Source organism: Canis lupus, chromosome 29, assembly GCF_003254725.2.
Source record: "Canis lupus dingo isolate Sandy chromosome 29, ASM325472v2, whole genome shotgun sequence".
In the NCBI taxonomy this organism is placed as follows: domain Eukaryota; kingdom Metazoa; phylum Chordata; class Mammalia; order Carnivora; family Canidae; genus Canis; species Canis lupus.
In genome coordinates this window covers 36452347-36472529 of record NC_064271.1, presented here as the reverse complement: position 1 = coordinate 36472529, position 20183 = coordinate 36452347, and the positions used below count along the sequence as shown (strand labels likewise).

Here is a 20183-nt window from a genome sequence, read left to right as displayed (position 1 = left end):
TACTAACAACGTACGTTAGCTTCTCACCCCATTGTAGAAAGAGAAATATAACATTTTTTTTGGTGACATCCCAAAGCCAGACAGGGAGTTGGCCTTTGAGCTACTTTCAAATGACCACTTAGTATTTGACCTATGGTGCTTATTTGGGAAAAATATGCAAAGTGCAATCATCCAGGTAACCCCTGGGGACCTAGAGAAAGGGTTAGGTTAAGGGACCAGGAGGAGGAAGGATGCAGAGGTAACAATGCATCCGTCCTGAGTCACCTCCTGGGGCTTAAGTGAAGCAGCTGGAATCCATTTTCTCCATTCTCTGACGCAGCAGACAGATGTACTGCACCAACGGCTTGCATTTCACTTTTCATAAAAGCCTAGAACAGTCAGCCCTCCCTACCGAGACAGGACTTTTCATCTGGGTAAAAATACAGAGAGATTCTCAAAAAGAAATGCTGGATCGCTCACTCAGAAGGGTTCATTGTGCTAGACAGTATGGAGAGGATGTCAGTCAGTCCAACAGTGGCTTGAAAAAAAAAAGAAACTGTCAAACTCCTGCATTTCACTCATCTTTGAGCTATCGCACAAAGAGCCTAATTTTATCTTTGACCATTTAAACGAAATCTTTTCGTCCTTGATTAAGCAAGATGATTACACAGATCAAATGCATTTTTAAGGGTCGTTGTTAAGAAGTAGGTTTTGTGCCGGAGACACCAAAGTAACAGGTGGATCTTGATTTAAATCCCACAAAGCCTCGCTGTATTAATTCAAAGAACACGATTTTAGTTTAATTTGCGAGAAAAATGAGGATTATGTAACTTGCTTTTCCTTCCCGCTAAGGGATATCTGGACACTTCTTAGATGGATGGAAGGGCAACTTTTCTTCCAGGAGTAAACTTAGCTTTCAGAGCTCTATGAATATCCATAGAAGTCAATCTATTTAACCAATCAATAAATTCTGGGGTACATTTTATCAGGTTCTGTGTATCCCAGAAAGGTACTGCCCTTCTCCCTCTTTACAGACAAGGAAAACAAAATACATGGTTACTCATTCTGATCACTGCCAGCAGGCACAGGAGACACTCAGAGAGAACCTCTTTCGCTAAGGCGGTCGGAGAAGGCCTCACTGAGGACTCGGTCTAAAAGGGAGGCCTAGAGGAGGAGGGGGGAGCCAGCCCCGCCAAGCAGAGGTTCCCAAAAGTTATCATTTCTGGAGGGAAGGTCCCAAGGCGTTAAATCTTAGGCACTTTCCAAATACTCCTTCTTAACAGATCAAGAGAAAACGTCTTCAGGTCCCATTCTCCTGTTCTTTCTTTGTGGGATTGGTTATTTGGATATAGGACAACTCAGCAAGGCTGATGGTCCCATTTTCTCACACTTTTTTTCTGCTTTACTTTTGGGGAGACTTTCTAAACTTTATTTCCCAGAATTCTGCTAAGCCTTTATTTCTGCTCTCTTGTTTTAATTTCAAAGAGCTCTGTAGTGTTCTGTTGGCCATCCTACTCTTCAGGGAAGTGGGATCTCCTCTTGTCGCTCTGAGGAGGCTGAGGAGACTGGGAGCTTTCATCCTCCTGTACAGCCCCCTTGTTACTGTGTCCCTCCCTTCTTCCCTCCCTTGTCCTCCCTCCTTTTTGGTTTGTCTTGGTCTCCGCCTTTCCTGTAAGGAGTCTGGTGGCCCTTGGCTGACGTGCATCTTTAAGGATGGGCTGTGGACAAGCCTTTAGGATTCAAGGGCAGAAGAGGGAGCAGAGGCTGAGCTCACCCACCATGAGGCTCTGGGTCCTTCCTGTCGTACTGCTAAGATTTCTCCCAGACAACCTCTTTCTCTGCCCGCAGGAAGCCAACCCTCTGAGTGGCCACCACTCTGGGAGGTCAATGGGTGAAGATAGCTGGCAGTCTTTCCATTTAGTTCCTAAACTTTTATTTTCTCCCTCAGTTGTGGTGACACCACCCCAGGGCAGAGAGCTTCTCCTTTAACCCTTTCAGGGACCAAGTCTAGGTTTTCTTCCCAGCTGGGTCAAGACACAATTGCTCAGCTGGGTAGGGAAGAGCAGGGAATCACAGATTTCCAACAACACCCCCCCCCCCCACACACACACACCTGTTTAAGCCCCTTCATTCCCATCCGTTTCCAGGGGCAACTAGTGCCACTAAGGGCCTGAGCCTTTCTAACAGCCAAGCTGTGGCTTTCTGCTTTTCCACTGCAAGTCAAGCAGTCAAATGTGTCAGGTCTGCTGCCAGCAACCATTTGTTCATTTGCTTTTCAGTACAATTTTTGCTACTTCCCCACAAAAAAAAAAAAAAAAAAAATCTCATTTTCGTTTTCTTTGGGAGCTTCAGGAGCAAGCAGAGTTCAGTGATGTACACATAAATCTGCTGTCTTTATCTGGAAAGTCCATGTAAGCTATAAAAATCTGTGTTTCTTGGGATCCCTGGGGGGCTCAGTGGTTTAGCACCGCCTGCAGCCCAGGGTGTGATCCTGGGGTTCCAGGATCGAGTCCCACATGAGGCTCCCTGCATGGAGCCTGCTTCTCCCTCTGCCTGTGTCTCTGCCTCTCTGTGTCTCTCATGAATAAATAAGAAAAATCTTTCTAAAATATGTGTATTTCTTGTTATGCACCTCACATACTAAAATATCTTGATTTACAGACAAGAAATTTCATTGTCCCCTCTCTCAACCCCTCTATAGTAGTCAAAGCTATGGACTACTCGATGCTTCATGGAACACTCTCCTCAACTTCTAGACACTACAGTCTTCTAGATTCCCTCTCTCTGCCTCAAATTCTCATGCTGGCTCATTCTCTTCACCCACCAACAAAAGTTGAAGTTCCTTAAAACTCAGTGTTAGATCCTCTCCTATAGTTAAAAAAAACAAAGTTTTTTATTTATTTATTTTTTTTGCTATATAGTCTCTCTGTAGATTATGTCGTTCAAGTTCTTTGCCTAAGTATTAACAATTCACAAACATATGTCCAATCTAGACTTTACCTCTCAGACACAGATCTATGTATCTAATGATATACTTGGGCTTCCTTAATTTCCCCAAAACAGCTTAGATTCTACAGGCCTACGAGAGAACTTATATTCTTACCCGCCTAGACCTGGTCTTGCAGTCTATTGTCTAGGCATACAAGCTAAAAACCAGGATTCACCCTGGACATGTCCTTCTCCCATCCCCCATATTCATTCCTTCTCCATGGTTTACTGGTAGGCTCTCAGGTTGACGTACAATTAAATTTCCTTTTCTCCGTATCTTCTTCCAGTACCTTTAAACTACCAACATCTCCCACCTAAGTTAGTGAACTAGCCTCCTCACTCACCTTCCTAATTCTATTCCCCACATTCTCCACCCTAATCCCAAATTCTTATATGGTCTTTTCAAAAGGCTGCATGAATGTCCATATCTTTGCTGAAAATGTGGCTGATTTATTTGCAACTAGGATACACGTCTAAATCTTCATGTTCCACAGCAACATCATGAAAGGCACAGCCCCCCTCTACCACGTTTCATGTCTCATGATGCTGCTCTTGGGCATTTGAGACTTTAACCCTATAGACTATCTGTACTTGAACACCCTGTGCTTGCCCCACCCCCTTCCAATGCAGGGCCTCTGTACGGGCCATTCCATGCATGTTTTACCTTTCCCTAGCCATGACATCATCTGTAATTGCTCAGGTGTCATCTCATCCAGCAGGAGTCCGGTGTCCCATCCTGTGCCTCCCTCTGTGGTGCTGCACTACAGTTGCATGTTTTCACACTTTTCTCACGCCCAGAGCACGAGCTGATGGAGCAGCTCTTTGTATCCTCAGCAAAGAGCACAGGTTCTGGCACCTAGTATTTTGTTATTGTATTGTGAATGGCTACAATAGCTCATCTCATATTGAGAAAGTAGGTTATAAAAACCAATGTATAGGACAGATTAGGAATAAGCAGGATTTTCAAGAAAATTATTTCAAAGAAGAGATTTACAGAAAATAAACTCCAACATCTTACTTTTTTTGTTTTGCCCATTGCCTTCAGGATGGAGAGATTTAGGTCTTCAAGTGCTGCAAGTACATTCTCATATTCGCCCAAGTGCTGGGAAAAATATTCTGAAAGTAGAGATATTGAAAAAAATTCATGTTTGCATTTAGGTATCATAAAATAACAATAAAATCTACTGGTGATTTATTCCACAAATGAGTAAAACAAATAAAATGCTATAAGTGAAAACTGGAAGGTTTTCAAAAGAGACTAGGGTGTCAATATACTCATTTCATTAAAAAAAAACTGAATAGTTAAAATTATCCTTGCAGAAATGCTCTTCCATACAAAAATAGGGGAAAAAAGGAATCTGGATCTGTGAACAATAAAAATTTGTTCTCAACAACATATTATTATAGCACTCATTAAAAAAGTAACTTCAGTAAAAAATTAAACTATATTTTATTGTTTCTCCTGGGAGACATTTAAGAAGGTAAGCTCTCCTCATCATGGTTAAAATTAATAATGCTGCAAGACACAAGGATGACCCCCTTAGCACCTCCCATGTAACTTTCCCTATCATGATTTAATTTTTTTCCAACAATCTGGGCAGAGCTAAAAGGATTTTTATCACATTTTCAACTGGTAGAAATAAAATACATTGGATGTTAGGATTAGGAGTATGGAATATAGACTATTCCCAAACAAGCTGAAGTATAGGCAAGATAAATGCAAAGCCTCATATTTACTTACAGAAATCTATATATTTCTGAAATTTGAGATCTAGCCTAACCAAAATTCATAGGAAGTCTATATTGAAAAGATCTAGAGCTTTCAGTCACTAGAAAATCATAAGACCTCACCATTCCTATGAACTCATCTTTGAATGAGCTATAGCTTATTACTGTCTCTCTTTAATGTGCCAAAAGTATTTATGTCATCAAGTTGAATGGTAAGAAAAATCAACATAAAGCTATTTGAGATCACTGAGATAAATTTCAGTATGTTTTATCAAATCTTTAAATTAATGCTCAAGATGGAATTATTTGCTGACATTGATCTTAATAACAAATGGGAAGCACCACCGAATGATTTATTAGTAAATGTACAGAAATCATCTGAGAAGAAAAATAAACACAGGAGAGCAATAAATCAATTCTAGATTACGGCTGTCAAATTATAATTTGTGTACACATGGATTAAAAATGCATGGCATATTTTTGACAAAACGTAAATGCTTTCCTGATTATGCATTCCTTAAAAAATGTGTGTTACAAATTATCCCACATAAGGGTTCTTTCAGGAAGGGATTAGTTGGAAAACAAATAAGGAAGCAGATATTCCTTAAATACCTGCTTGACAATAAGATTTTAATTCTTGGCTCTCATACTGATTTTGAGTGTTGACCAACATGTCCCACCTTGTTGCCATTATTCAGAATAAATGAAGTTCCTGTGAACAAAATTGTTGTGAACTAGCAAGCAGTTAATGTGGCTCCAGAATATTAACTGACAAAAATAATTAGCAGAATAAAATCCACACTAAATTGAAACAAGCAAAATGTATAAAGAATACTGGAAACAAAATTATTAGCAAAATTTTAATATATACAAAGACTCAAAAAAAGACTGCCTGTTTGCATTTAAAATCCCCATCACTCAGGGATGCCTGCGTGGCTCAGTGGTTAAGCACCTGCCTTCAGCTCAGGGTGTGATCCCGGGATCCTGGGATCGAGTCCCACATCGGGCTCCCTGCATGGAGCCTGCTTCTCCCTCTGCCTCTCTCTGTGTCTCTCATGAATAAATAAATAAAATTTTTTAAAAAATAAAAATTAGAAAACAAATAAAATCCCCATCACAGAAATATATTAAGTGAAAAATAGAATTTTGTGCTTAAAAGTCAAGGTTAAAAAAATAAAAGAAGGAACACAGCCTTTTAAAATATTGTCATAAAATACCTGGCTTAATCAATGAAGGTGTCCTGGAGAGAATATAAATTTCCTCTCTGCTGTGAAATCAAGTTTATGAAGGTACGTGCTGATAAAGAGCATGAGAAGACAATGAGGTTTCTGGGCTGACACCTATCTAGCCTGCCTGCCTACCTTCCTGACTTCCTTCCTTCCTTTCATTTTTTTTTTTAAGATTTTATTTATTCATGAGACAGAGAGAGAGTGAGAGAGGCAGAGACACAGGCAGAGGGAAAGCAGGCTCCACGCAGGGAGCCTGACGTGGGACTCGATCCCAGGTCTGCAGGATCAGGCCCTGGGCTGAAGACAGCACTAAACCACTGAGCCCGGGCTGCCCCCTTCCTTCCTTTCTTTATTCGTCTACTCATTCATCTCAATTATCAAAGGAGTCAAGAGAAAAAAAAAATTACTCCCCAAGCAATATACTAGCACACAAAGAAAATAACTCGAATAGAGAGAACTACAATACCCAAGCCCTGGATAGGAGTTTAAGAATAAGAACTATTTTGAGGTGGTGTGGGTCAGTGTCATTCAAATTGTTTTACAATCTACCAACAGTCATTTACAAGGGCAACTAGAGCTCCAATGAGCCAGCAACATTTAACATATATAAAAGAGAATCCACACGCTCCACTTCATGATGGTGAAGGTTTAGTCATTTAGTCATCCAGGCACTTAGTGCCTTCTGTGTGCCATATAGGTTATACTAGGAGCTTAGAATACAAAGAAGACAGAAATTTTAAGGAACCTACAACCAGGTAGGAGAAGTAAGTATTCCAACAAACAACTGCTATACACATGATCATAGTTCCAGACAATGGTTCAAGAACCGGGTACAAAAATGCAATCAAAGTACAGGGCAAAGCAGGGGACATCCCTTGACTGCTTTGCTCTGGTGGCCAGGGGGCTTACATTTATGGGCCCCATAGGACTATGGAGAAAGAGTTCTTAACCAGGTACCCCCCAACCCCATAGAATAGCACAGAAATGGCAGACTGAATCACACCCATAGTCTTACTGAGAAAAAATCCCACTAGCTTATCTTCAGAGCTATGGCATGAGAGGTAGGCTTGTAAGGAACATATATCTAGGGACCAACATTAATCCTCTCTAGAGACTGGGGAGGCAAACATCACCATTTATGTGCTTCCTCTTGGCCCTACCCAGATCATTGGTGTCTTTAAAGGAGCTTATGTACACATCTGGCATCCCAGCTTTCTGGGCTGTTGCTGAGCCTTGATAGTCTACTTGATGATCAGCAGGGCTTGTGTTTATGAGCACGACAGGATAATAGCAAAGGAAGAAATACTTCTAAGTGGCTATCACCCAGGGATCAGTGCAGAGGGAGCAGAAAGAAATAACTGTCACCCAGACTTTCCCTAAAAGAAGTATATTTGCATACTTTAAAAGCTGTTGCCTGAGGGTCTAGCTTCCAATCAGGGTAACTGTGGATGCTAACTAAGATCTTCCCCTCTGAGACACTGACCTGACTTGGCACACCCTCAGTTACTGGGAACCACTAGAATAAAGCAGGCTACTTGAACAAGATTTGAAGACAACCAAGAGCTAGGGAAAGGCTGAAAGATAAGGTACATCTCTCATATAAGAACATTCTTTCAAGACTGGAAGAGGTGATCATTTTAAATAATACACAGAAATCAACTTAGAGAGAAAAAAAAAAGATGAAACAGAGGAATATGTACTAAACAAAAGAATAAGGTAATAATTTAGGGAAAAAAAAAGACTTTAATAGAGATTAGTGATTTACCTAAAAAAAGAGTTCAAAATAATGGTTATAAAAATAACTGCCAAAAAAAAAAAAAACTGCCAAACTTGGAAGTAAATAAAGTCAGAATTTCAAAAATATACAAAGCACCAAACAGTAGTCACAGTATTGAAGAATGCAAAAACTAAAGTGAAAAGCACAACATAGGACTTCAAAAGCAGACTAAATGAAGCAGAAGAAAGGAAGGCAGTCAAACTTATCTAATCAAAGCAGCAAAAAGAAAAAGGAAAGAAAAAAAGTCAGGAGAGCTTAAGAGACTTATAGGACATCATCAACTAGACCAACATTCACATTATAGGGGTCTCAAAAGGAGAAGAGAGAAAGGAGCAGAAAAAAAATCTTGTTTGTAAAAATAATGACTGAAAACTTCTCTAACCTGGGGGGAGGAAATAGACATACAGATCCAGGAAGCCCATAAAGTTCCCATCCAAGTAAAACCACAGGGAACCGCACCAAGACACATTATAATTAAACTGTCAAAAGTTAAGGCAGGGAAAGAATCTAAAAAGCAGCAAGAGTGGGATGCCTGGGTGGCTCGGCGGTTGAGCATCTGCCTTTGGCTCAGGGCACGATCCCGGAGTCCTGGGATTGAGTCCCACATCAGGCTTCCTCCATGGAGCCTGCTTCTCCTTCTGCCTATGTCTCTGCCTCTCTCTTTCTTTCTCTGTGTGTGTCTCTCTCATGAATAAATAAAATCTTTTTAAAAAATAAATAAAAAATAAAAAAACAGCAAAAGACAGATGACTTGTTAAGTACAAAGGAACCCCTATCAGTAGATTTTCAGCAGAAACTTTGCAGTCCAGAAAAAAGTGGCATGATTATATTCAAAAACACTGCCAGTCAACCATACCCTACCCAGCAAGCTGTCCTTCAGAATTAGAGAAATAAACAGTACTCCAGAGCAGTAAAAGCAAAAGGAGTTCATCAGCACTAGACCAGCCTTACAAAAACTGTTAAAAGAACTTCTTTAATCTGAAACAAAAGGGTACTACTTAACAGGAACACATTCAAAAGTGTATATCTCACTGGTAAAAGTAAATGTGTAGTAAAATTCAGAATAATCTAATGTTGTAAAGGTAGTGGGTTAATCATTTATAAAGCTAGTATGAAGGTTAAAAGACAAAAGTATTCATATAATGATAACTATAATAAATTGTTACTGTATACACAAGATAAAAATCTGTAAATTGTGACATCTAAAAAAGGTTTCACAGGGGTAAGGAGGTAAAAATATAGAGCTTTAGAATGTGTTCCAACTTCAGTTGTTATCAAGTTAAACCAGTTATAAATTATTTTGTGGAAGCCTCATGGGAACCACAAAGCAAAACCTTATAGTAGCTAGACACACACACACACACACACACACAAAGAGAAAAAACTAAACTATATCACTACAGAAAAACATCAAATCACAAAGGAAGAAAACAAGAGGAAAAGAAAGGAACAGAGGAAAGAGAACTACAAAACAGCCAGGAAACAATCAATAATACATAAATACGTATGAATCAATACTTACTTTAAATATAAATGGACTAAATTCTCCAATCAAAAGACAGAGTGGATAGATGGATTAAAAATAGAGATTCGTTTAGGATATAAGGACACAGACTGAAAGTGAAGAGATAGAAAAATATATTCCATGCAAGTAAAAACCAAAAGAAAGCTGGAGTAACTATACATATATTAGATAAAATAGAATTTAAGACAAAGATTATAAAAAGAGACAAAGAAGGTTATTATGTAATGATAAGGGGTCAAAGCCACCAAAAGAATATTACATTTGTAAATATATATTTGTATATAATTTGTGTGTGTGTGTATATATATATATATATATATATATATATACACATACACACACATAACATAGGAGCACATAAATATATAAGGCATATATTAACAGACTTCAAGAGAGAAACAGGAATGTAATAATAGTAAGGGACTTTAATATGCTACCTACATCAATAGACCATTCAGGCAGAAAAATCAATAAAGAAACAATATTCTTAAATGACACATTAGACCAGATGGACTATGTATATACACGTACACGTACTTACATGCATATATACATACATACACACACACAAAGACCATTCCATCCAAAAGCAACAGAATACAAATTCTTCTCAAGTACACAAGGAAGATTCCACTGGATAGATCCTATGTTATGCCACAAGATAAGTCTTAATAAATTTAAGAAGACTGAAATTATATCAAGCATCTTATCTGATCACAATGGTATAAAACTAGAAATCAGTTACAAGATGAAAATGAAAATTTACAAATATGTGGAGAGTAAACTATATGCTCCTGAACAACTACATGCTCCCTGAATCAAAGAAATTAAAAGAATGCCAATAATACTCTGAGACAAATAAAAGTAAAAATACGATATACCAAAACTTAGGGAATACTCCAAAAGCAGTTCTAAAAGAGAAGTTCATAGAGCTAAATGCCTACCTACATCAAGAAACAAGAAAGACCTCAAATAAATAACCAACTTTTGTACCTCAAGGAACTAGAAAAGAACTGGAGCACAAAGTAAGTAGAATGAAGGTATTAAGGAAAATCACAGCATACATAAATGAAATAGAGACCTTAAAGACAATAAAAATCAATGAATAAGAGCTGGTTTTTTGAAAGATAAATAAAATTGACAAACATTATCTAGATTCACCAAGAAAAAAAAAAGAAGGGGCAAAATATCAGAAATGAAAAAGACATTAACAACAGATACAACAGAAATATAAAGGATCAAAAGGAGCTACTATAAGCAACTATACCATTAAACTGGATAACCTAAAAGAAATGGATAAATTCGTAGAAGAGTAATACATAACCTACAAAGGCTGACTCATGACAAAATAGAAATTTGAATATAGACCAATTATTGGTAAGAAAATTGATTCAGTAATCAAAAACCTCCCAAGCAGAAGTCCAGGACCAGATGGCTTCACTGGTGAATTCTATCAAGCATTTAAAGAACAGTACCAATCCTTTTCAAATTCTTCAAAACAAAACATGGGGGGGAGGGGTGAAGAGGAAGGAATATTTCCAAACTCATTTCATAAGGCCATATTATCCTCCTACCAGGGAGGAGGATAACCAGAAAAGGACGCTACAATAAAACTACAGGCCAGTGTCCCTGATGAACACAGATGCAAAAATTCCCCCAAATTGAAAGGAGAAAAAATGAGTGGGAAACATCAGAAAGGGAGACAGAACATGAGAGACTCCTAACTCTGGGAAACGAACAAGGGGTGGTAGAAAGGGAGGTGGGCAGGGGGTGGGAATGACTGGGTGAAGGACACTGAGGGAGGCGCTTGATGGGATGAGCACTGGGTGTTATTCTATATGCTGGCAAATTGAATGCCAATAAAAGATAAATTTATTAAAAAAATAAAAATAAAAATAAATCTTTAAAAAAATAAAAATAAAAATATTATAAAGAAAAAAATATCTCCCAAATTATTAGCTAACTGAAATCAACATTACATTAAAAGGATCATATACCATGTGGGATTTTTTCCAGAGATGCAGGGATAGTTCAACATCCATAAAAATCAATCAGGCATTTAACAAAATTCATGCCCAGTCATGATAAAAAAAAAAAAAGTCTCACTGTGTACAGAGGGAATATATCTTAACATAATAGATGACAAATGTGATAAGCCCACAGTTAACATCGTACCAATGCTGAAAAGTCAAAACTCTCCCCGTAAGAGCAGAAAGAAGATAAGACCACTTTATTCAACACTGTACTGAAGTCTTAGCCAAGGCAATTAGGCAAGAAAACGAAAAGTCATTCAAATCAGAAAGGAAAGGTAACTGTCACTATTTGACAGAATATTATATATAGAAAACTCTAAAGACTCTACCAAAAAAATTGTTAGAATAAACAAATTCAGTAAAATTAAAGGTACGAAACCAGTAATATATAAAAATCAGATGCATTTCTGTACAATAATGAACTCCTTAGAAAGAAATAAAAATTCCATTTATGATTGCATTTAAAGAATAAGTTTAACCAAGGAGATGAAAAATCTGCACACAATCTATAATGTAGGAAGACATTGATGAAAGAGATTGAAGACCAGTAAGTCTGTGCTCATGGACTGGAACATATGGACGTTTTAACAATATTATCTAAAGCAATCTACAGATTCACTGCAAACCCTATCAAAATTCCAATGGCATTTTTTGGAAGTAGAAAAAACTACCCTAACACGTGTACAGAACTACAAAAGGTCCCAAAGAGCAAAATTTTGAGAAAGAAGAACAAAGCTGGAGGGCATCACGCTTCTCAGTTGGACATTCTATCACAAACTTTGGTAATCAAAACAGTATGTTACTGGCATAAAAAGAGATGCACAGATCAACAGAACAAAACAGCCCAGAAATAAACCCATGCATATATGGCCAATTAGTTTATGACAAAGGAGCCAATACATATAATGGGGAAAGGGCAGTCTTTTTAACAAATGGTGCTAGAAAACCTGGACAGCTACGTGCAAAAGAAAAGAAACCAATGCTATCTTTCACCATACACAAAAATCAACTTAAACTGGGTTAGAGATTTAGATTTAAGATCTGATACCATATAACTCCAAGAAGAAAACATGGTAAGTTCCTTGATATCAGTCTTGGCAGTGATTTTTTTTTTTTTTTTTTGATTTGACACTCACAGAAAGGCAACAAATTATAAATAAACACGTAGGACTACATCAGACTAAAAAGCTCCTGCAAAGCAAACAAAAACAAAATGAAAACACAACCTACTGAATAGGAGAAGATATCTGCAAATTATACATCTGGTTAAGTGGTTAATATTCAAAATATATAAAGAAATCCTACAATACAACAGCAAAAACAAAAAAACAAAAATAAGCAGAGGACTAGACATTTTCCCAAAGAAGACATACACATGGCAAACAGGTACATGAGAAGGTGTTCAACACAGCTAATCATCAAAGAACTGCAAATCCAAATCACAACGAGATAACAGCTGTTGGAATGTGGATTATCAGCAGGATGGTAGTAAGTGTTGGTGAAAACGTGGAGAAAAGGGAACCCTCGCGCACTGTTGATGGGAATGTAAATTGTATATTTTCAATACAGAAAACGGTATGAAGGTTCCCCAAAAGCTATAAATAGAACTACAGTACCTCCCAACAATTCCACCTCTGGGTATTTGCCCAAAGGAAACAAAAACACCAACTCATAAGGCACCTGGGTGGCTCAGGTCACGATCTCAGGGTTCTGGGATCAAGCCCCGCATTGGGCCCTCTGCTCAGTAGGGGAACCTGCTTCCCCCATCTCTCTGCCTGCCACTGTGCTACTTGTGCTCTCTGTCAAATAAATTTAAAAAATCTTAAAAACAAAAGACTCCCCACTAATTTAAAAAAATATATATATATATATATACCTCCATGTTCATAACACCATTATTTATGACAGCCACGACATGGAAATAACATAAGTGTCCGTCGATGGATAACAGTGAAGAAAATGTAGTTATATATACACAGTAGAATATTATTCAGTCATGAAAAGATAGAAATCTTGCCATATATGATAACATGGATAGAACTCGAGGGCATTCTGCTAAGTGAAGTAAGTCAGAGAAAGACAAACACAGTCTCAACTTGTTTGTGGAATCGAAAAAATAATAATAAAACTTCTAGATACAGATACTTCTAGAAAATAGATTGCTAGGTGGGTGAAATAAATGATGGTGGCCAAAAGGTACAAATTTCCAGTTACAAAATAAGTCATGGGGATGTAATGTGCAACTCAGTGACGATAGTTAATAATACTGTATAATGTATTTGGAATTTGCTAAGAGACTAGATCTTACAGTTCTCAATACAAGACCGAAAAACTGTGTGGAGTGATGCACGGTAATTAGACTTACTGTAGTGATCATTTCACAATATGAACAGTTATCAAGTCATTACTCTATACCTGAAATTAAGGTTAGGTCAACTAGATCTCAATTAAATCCCTTATTGCAGTACCCTACTGTGAAAGAGATATGTTCAGATAATCACCTTCCCCCCCAAACCCCCCCCCCCCCCAAAAAAAAGTATAGGTCAAAGAATGCTGAAGTCCCCTGCAGGGAGTCAGAGACAGCTCCACAGAGCAGGCATGACAAGGCCTGGATTAACTGATGAACAGGACTTAATCTTCTGGATAACCAGAGAAAGGGTAAACAGCAGCAGGCAAGCAGGTGATCTCTTACCATATTTGCAGGAACACGTATAGGTCAGCCTTGCTGGGACATACAGGACAGGACTGAAACATATTTGAGGAGAAGGGGTGGCAAGGAAGCAGGATGCCAAAAATCAGTGATGAGAGAGGAAGCTGGACAGGTTGCAAGTAGGCCTTGCTAGTGCTCTAAATTTATCCTCAAGTCTAGGTCAGTATTTCAGACCATCCGCATCAGAATCCCGTAGAGAATTCTTAAGCCTCAATGCGCCAGCTGTGGTCTGGGCCAGCAGCATCAGTATGACCTGGGAACTTGTTAGAATGTAGCACCTCGGGACGCCCTGGTGGCTTAGACTCCTCATTTTGGCTCAGGTCATGATCTCAGGGATCTGGGATCGAACTTGGCTTTGCATCAGGCTCTGTGCTCTGCTTGGGATTCTCTCTCCCTCCCCCCCTCCCCCTCTTCAGTCTCACACTCTCTTTCTAAAATAAGTCTAAAAACAAAACAAAACAAAAAAGAATGTAGCATCTCAAGCCCACCTCAGACCTACACTGAGTCACATTCTTCATTTTATTAAGCCCCTAGGTGATTTGTAGGCACATTTAAGTTTTTTTGTTGTTGTTGTTGTTTTGGTTTTGCTTTTTTTTTTTTTTTTTTTTTTTTTTTGGCACATTTAAGTTTGAGAAGCATTGCCCTAGAGTGCTCATTAGAAAGGAAGACTGAGGTCTCATCACTGAATCGGAATCTTTGGGTTAAGGCCAAGGAATCACCACGTTTTATAGACATGCCAGGATGGATTAGGACCTGAAATAAATCTGAGAATCACTACAGGCAATGGGAAGCCACGGGACAATTTTGGAAAGTAGAGTGATATCTTCCAATATTCTTTTTTTTATTATTAATTTATTTTTTATTGGTGTTCAACTTGCCAACATATAGCATAACACCCAGTGCTCATCCCACCAAGTGCCCCCCTCGGTACCCGTCACCCAGTCACCCCCACCCCCCGCCCACCTCCCCTTCCACCACCCCTAGTTCGTTTCCCAGAGTTAGGAGTCTCTCATGTTCTGTCTCCCTTTCTGAGATTTCCCACTCATTTTTTTTATCTTCCAATATTCTTATGAGCAAGGCTATCCTGGACATGCTGTGGAAAGCCTGGGAATGTTGACGACACACCATGAGGAGAGACAAGAGCACCATCAACTGTCAGGAGTGATTTCATCACAGAACAAGGACCCTGCATCATGCAGAAGCTGAGGTGAGGATAGGTAGGAACTTGAAATTTCAGCAGTATTATCTACATACCCGAAGATGTGATAGGCGGGAAAAGAAGACCAGTGATAGCTTTGCAAGTGACTGAGCTTGGACTGTTTTATCCCTGTTACTGTGCCCAAGTGTCTCATTTGGATCACAATTCCAGGGTGAGCTGGGCAAATCACAGCATTAGAGAGAAAGAAAGATCCAGAATAAATACTGGTTCATTAGAACTCTAGTTTGTTGACAGCGTGGCCCATCGAGAGACACTCAAGCCACAGGGCCAGAGGGGAGACCATGTAAAATTCCAGGCAGGAGGGAGAAGGTGAAGTCAGGGCAGCGATGGAGGTAGAGGTGACTGGGATAGAGACCTGGGACTGCAGCACATGGGGCTGGGCCTGAGACTGGATGTGAGAGCTGAAGGCAGCTACCACGCAGAAAGGGTGCTGGTCATTACAGACTGTGGGTAAGAAGGGGAGCACCAGCCTGGGGGGGCCTGAGTGTGCAGGCCTGGGTGGTTAGTAGTGCAGAGCAGGAGCTCCAAAGCAGCAGAAATGAGTGAGGAAGGAACCCAAAGGTGGGAACCGTCCCGTCACTCACAAACCCCAAAGATTATCCCATTCAGAGGCACATCCAGGGCTCGCATCTGAGGCGGGTTCCAGCTGCTGGGGTCACACTGAGGCCATCTGGGCAGCCTCTATCCTGCAGCCCTCTGCACTCGGGCTCCTTTCCTCTTTTCTAACAACATATCTCTAAGTTCAGGGTCTGAGGCGGACCACAAGAGCCAGGACAACTCTGATCCTTCCAGAGAAAGGGTCCAGGACCCCAGAACACACCTCATTCTCCAGATGTAACCTTCCTCTGTGGCCTGGACTTAGAGCTGCACTTCACATGTGCCCCAAAGGGTCAGAGTAAAGCAGAAGAGGCATGAAGATGGGGACACCCCCCACACACACAGGGTGACCTCTATCCCTTCAACTCAGTCTCTATGGAGCATAAAATGCTGAATATATGCATGGTCTCAGGACAGTCCCCCCCAAAATCCATTTTATGTGGAACTCTTTTTACCTCTTTTGCTTGTAGGATACTTCTTTTTTTTAAAATCTATAATAGGATTTGTTATAGTATCAAAAGACAATAAAAAAGAGCTGCATGGTTCCATGGGTAAAAAAGCAAAAACTCTTTCCTCCAATAACTAGAGTAGATTTCCTGGAGAAGTGATGCGCTTTTATTGAAACCTGCACGTGAGTTCCACGGGCAGGAGCACACAGAATCGTACAGCGCACACGGAGATGCGTGACAGCCCATTCTCATCAGTTGAAGCGAAGAATCTTGGAAAGATTCTAAGAGTCTAAAAACATTGTCCTCTAAGAGAATAGAGCATGGTTTACAGACAGACGTATTCGACAAGTTATCTATCAGAAAGCAAATTATCTCCTCGCGGAGGTTCAATGCAGTGTCTTCGCTAATAATATGCCGCCTGAAGGTTAGATTCTCCCTTCCCTGCCGTACTTGACTGGTGGTGGCGCATCACCGAGTTTTGTTTTCCGGTTCTGCATCTTAATGCTCCAGGTGGTCGTGTTCTCAAGTTTGAAGTTCTAAGAATTTCAAGTCCGAACCACAGCCCCATACCCTCCGCCCAGGCCACCCTGGGAGACTGGAGAGGTGGGAAGAACCCATGCTCTGATGGTGCACCAGTTGGGAATCTAAGGACAAGGGTCATTTTGAGAGAATGCGTATCAGTGTCATGCAAAGTGTTTTACATCTTTTTTGGTGACTTTTTTTTTTTTTTTTTTTAAGTAGGCTCCACTGCCAGCATGGAGCCCAGTGCAGGGCTGGAGCTCACAACCCTGAGATCAAGTCCTGAGCTGAGGTTAGGAGACAGATGCTTAACTGACTGAGCATCCCAAGCAGTGCCCTTCTTTTTTGGTGATTTTATGAATGTGCCAGATAGCCACAGCTCTAATAGTATGGAAGAGGAATAGTGACTTGTGATTTTCTGGCTGGCACAGGTCCCTCAGCACTGCCCAGGCTGGGGCAAAGCAAGCCGGTGTTCTTCTGGGGTCTGACCAGGGACACTCAGGACACAGTTACTAAAAGGAATCTTACATATAAAGCTTACCTACTTGTCCTCCCCTTGGAGTGTCCTGCACCCTCAGTTTTTATAGATCTTACTTGTAAGCAAATTAAAAAAAAATATTTGGTAGACAGCAACTAGATGAGAAAGTAGAATATTGAATGTGCCTGACTTTGCTCACAGAGCTTTCTTGGAGAAATGCTTTCAGATCAGCACTCTAGCTACACGAACTTTCATCGCAATTATTCTTCATCCATCTCTAAGTATCTCAAAATACTTAGCTGCCAAGTTCAAGATTTGCAAAATAGTTCAGTGAAAAAGGAGTAAGGTTTATCACAATAGTTGAAAACTGGGTCGAGGGACACCTGGGTGGCTCAGTGGTGGGACGCCTGGGGGGCTCAGTGGTTGAGCGTCTGCCTTCAGCTCAGGGTGTGATCTCGGGTGAAGGGATTGAGTCCCACATCGGGCTCCCTGTGAGGGGCCTGCTTCTCTCTCTGCCTGTGTCTCTGCCTCTCTCTCTCTCTGTCTTTCATGAATAAATAAATAAAATCTTAAAAAAAAAAAACTGGGGCGCAGCCTCGGTGGCTCCGTGGTTTAGCGCCGCCTTCGGCCCAGGGTGTGATCCTGGAGACCCAGGATCGAGTCCCACGTCGGGCTCCCTGCGTGGGGCCTGCTTCTCCCTCTGCCTGTGTCTCTGCCTCTCTCTCTGTGTCTCTTATGAATAAATAAATAAAATCTTAAAAAAAAAAAACTAGGTCGAGTCGGGAAAGTAATATTTTTCCTCCTGATAGATTTCAGATCACAGCTGAAGATGGAATGAACAGAAAACCGAAGACTCAATGCCAGAGTTCAAACCCATACACCTAATGTAACTGGGTTATGTACTGGATTGATAAGAAGCAGCCGAAAGCTGCTATTTGGGAAGGCCTTCCTAATCACGCCAAGAGTGGCACGCCTAAACACTGCTGGTGGGCGTGCAAACCGAAGAATCTCTGGCCAAGAAATCACACCTATAGGCATCTAACCACACAGGACTACGCATACGAGAGTATGAAGATAATACAAACAAGGATATTTACTCCAGTACTGTTTGTCCAAGCAAAAAGCTGGAAACAGCCTGAAAATCCACAAAAGGGATTGGATTGAAAAAACTAAGGTAAATGCAACACACTTAGAGCCTTTTTAATACAAGGAACAGTGTGCAGCTGTACTGATGGTATAGTGTGACCTCATGTTGGAAAAATTATCTATCAAGGCGTATGTGTCGATGTCAAGGTAGGAATAAAAATATCTGGAAGGATATGCTCCAAGCAGTTAGCAGCGGAGACTAAGGGAAAAGGAGAGGGAGAAAGAAAGAGAGAGATGGACATTCCAGCTTATATGCCTATGTGATCTATTATTAAATTTTAAAAACAGATTTTCTCAACTAAAATAATACTTCAATAGATTTTGATTTCTAGGTCCATAATTTAATAAATTAACAAACTAAGTAAAAGCAACAGAATGCAAGTTTTACCTGGACCTTCCAACTGATTCTATGGAAGAGTCCAAGAAATCTGTTTCCCATACTGATCAAGTGCCACCCCTCCCATGCACAAGGGGGAATTTGTGCGGGGTGTGAGTCGACAGATTTTACTTGCTTGTACTGAAGCATCTGGTTTTGATTAGAATCCAACTTAAATATTTACTTTATATTTACAAAATAACAAGACATGAAGCTATACTCTGGAAATTAAAATGCACATTCTTGAACAGAGAGGGGGAAGATTATAACACACGATTGGGAATACTAGTATCGCTGGTTTTAAAAACACAGAGCAAGTTGGCTGCATTAAAACCCCATACACTAGGGGAGCCTGGGCGGCTTAGTCTGCTAAGCATCCGACTCTTGATGTCAGCTCAGGTCATGATTTCAGGGTCTTGAGATCAAGCCCCACAGCGGGCTCTGGCTGGGAGTGGAGCCTGTTTGGGATTCTCTCTCCATCCCTGTCCTTCTCCCTCTGCCTCACTCCCTATCCCCAGCTTGCATGCTCTCTCTCTCTTAAAAAAGAAAAAAAATCCATTTGCCAATGCCCTAACTATGGGGAAAATCATAGTCAAATCTTCTCCCAATAAATACAGAGTAGGTTCCTAATCTACTTCGATTATTATAAAAGACAAACTTTTTGTTTTTGAAGAGGATTAAGATACACGGATCATACTAAGAGCGAATAATGTAATATTCCTTAATGACAATACATTAGCCACACAGCAAATAAAGAGGAGCCATAAACGTCTTTCTGTTAAAAGCCCTCCTAAGAGTTTGCTTTCTCACAAGCCATGCCTATCTACACAAAATTGAGTAGGAAACAAAAAGAATTACCTGGATGATTTGAGGAAATCATTACTTTGGCCTGACCTATCCAGACACGTGAGGCAAACAGGTCTCCCAACCTCACAAAATTATCAAGATAATCTCAGTTCTCTGCTTCATCTCCCGACTTCACTGGCAGGGACTATATGCGCATGGATGAGAATGGATCACAACTTGACCTTTATAGTGATTGCTGTTCTCTAGAAAGCCTGGTGGCCATGGTCCTACTGGCCCCTTTGCCCACTTGGCACAGTTTCATACGTGTGTGTGGATGGGTTATGCTTGAATTAAGTGTAAAAGTATGCCAGGATTTTTTCTCTGTTTTTCTCTACCAGGGTTCCATAATTAACAAAATCATAACACGCCTTGTATCAGATACCTGGCTTCTGCATAGACAATGTGCTTTTCAGTTGGATTCTTCTCACTGAACAGGAGCTAGACATTATGTAGGAACAGAAAACAGTGTTTTATGACCACTGGAAAACTGGAAAGCTTATGATGAGTTTGTGTTGTTTGGAGTGATTTTCTTGAAACCTTGTGTTCTGATATTTTGTCCTGACATAACCTCGCTTGGCGTTGTC

The 20183-nt window shown here is 40.1% G+C and overlaps 1 protein-coding gene across 1 annotated transcript in view; it reads right to left on the bottom strand.

The window, feature by feature from the left end:
* NECAB1 (N-terminal EF-hand calcium binding protein 1) overlaps positions 1-20183 on the bottom strand; it is a 185123-nt gene that overhangs the window by 91158 nt on the left and 73782 nt on the right. The window contains exon 5 of the mRNA XM_025433539.3: positions 3986-4083. Coding sequence (XP_025289324.1) covers positions 3986-4083 — 98 coding nt within the window. The remainder of the gene's footprint in view (positions 1-3985; positions 4084-20183) is intronic.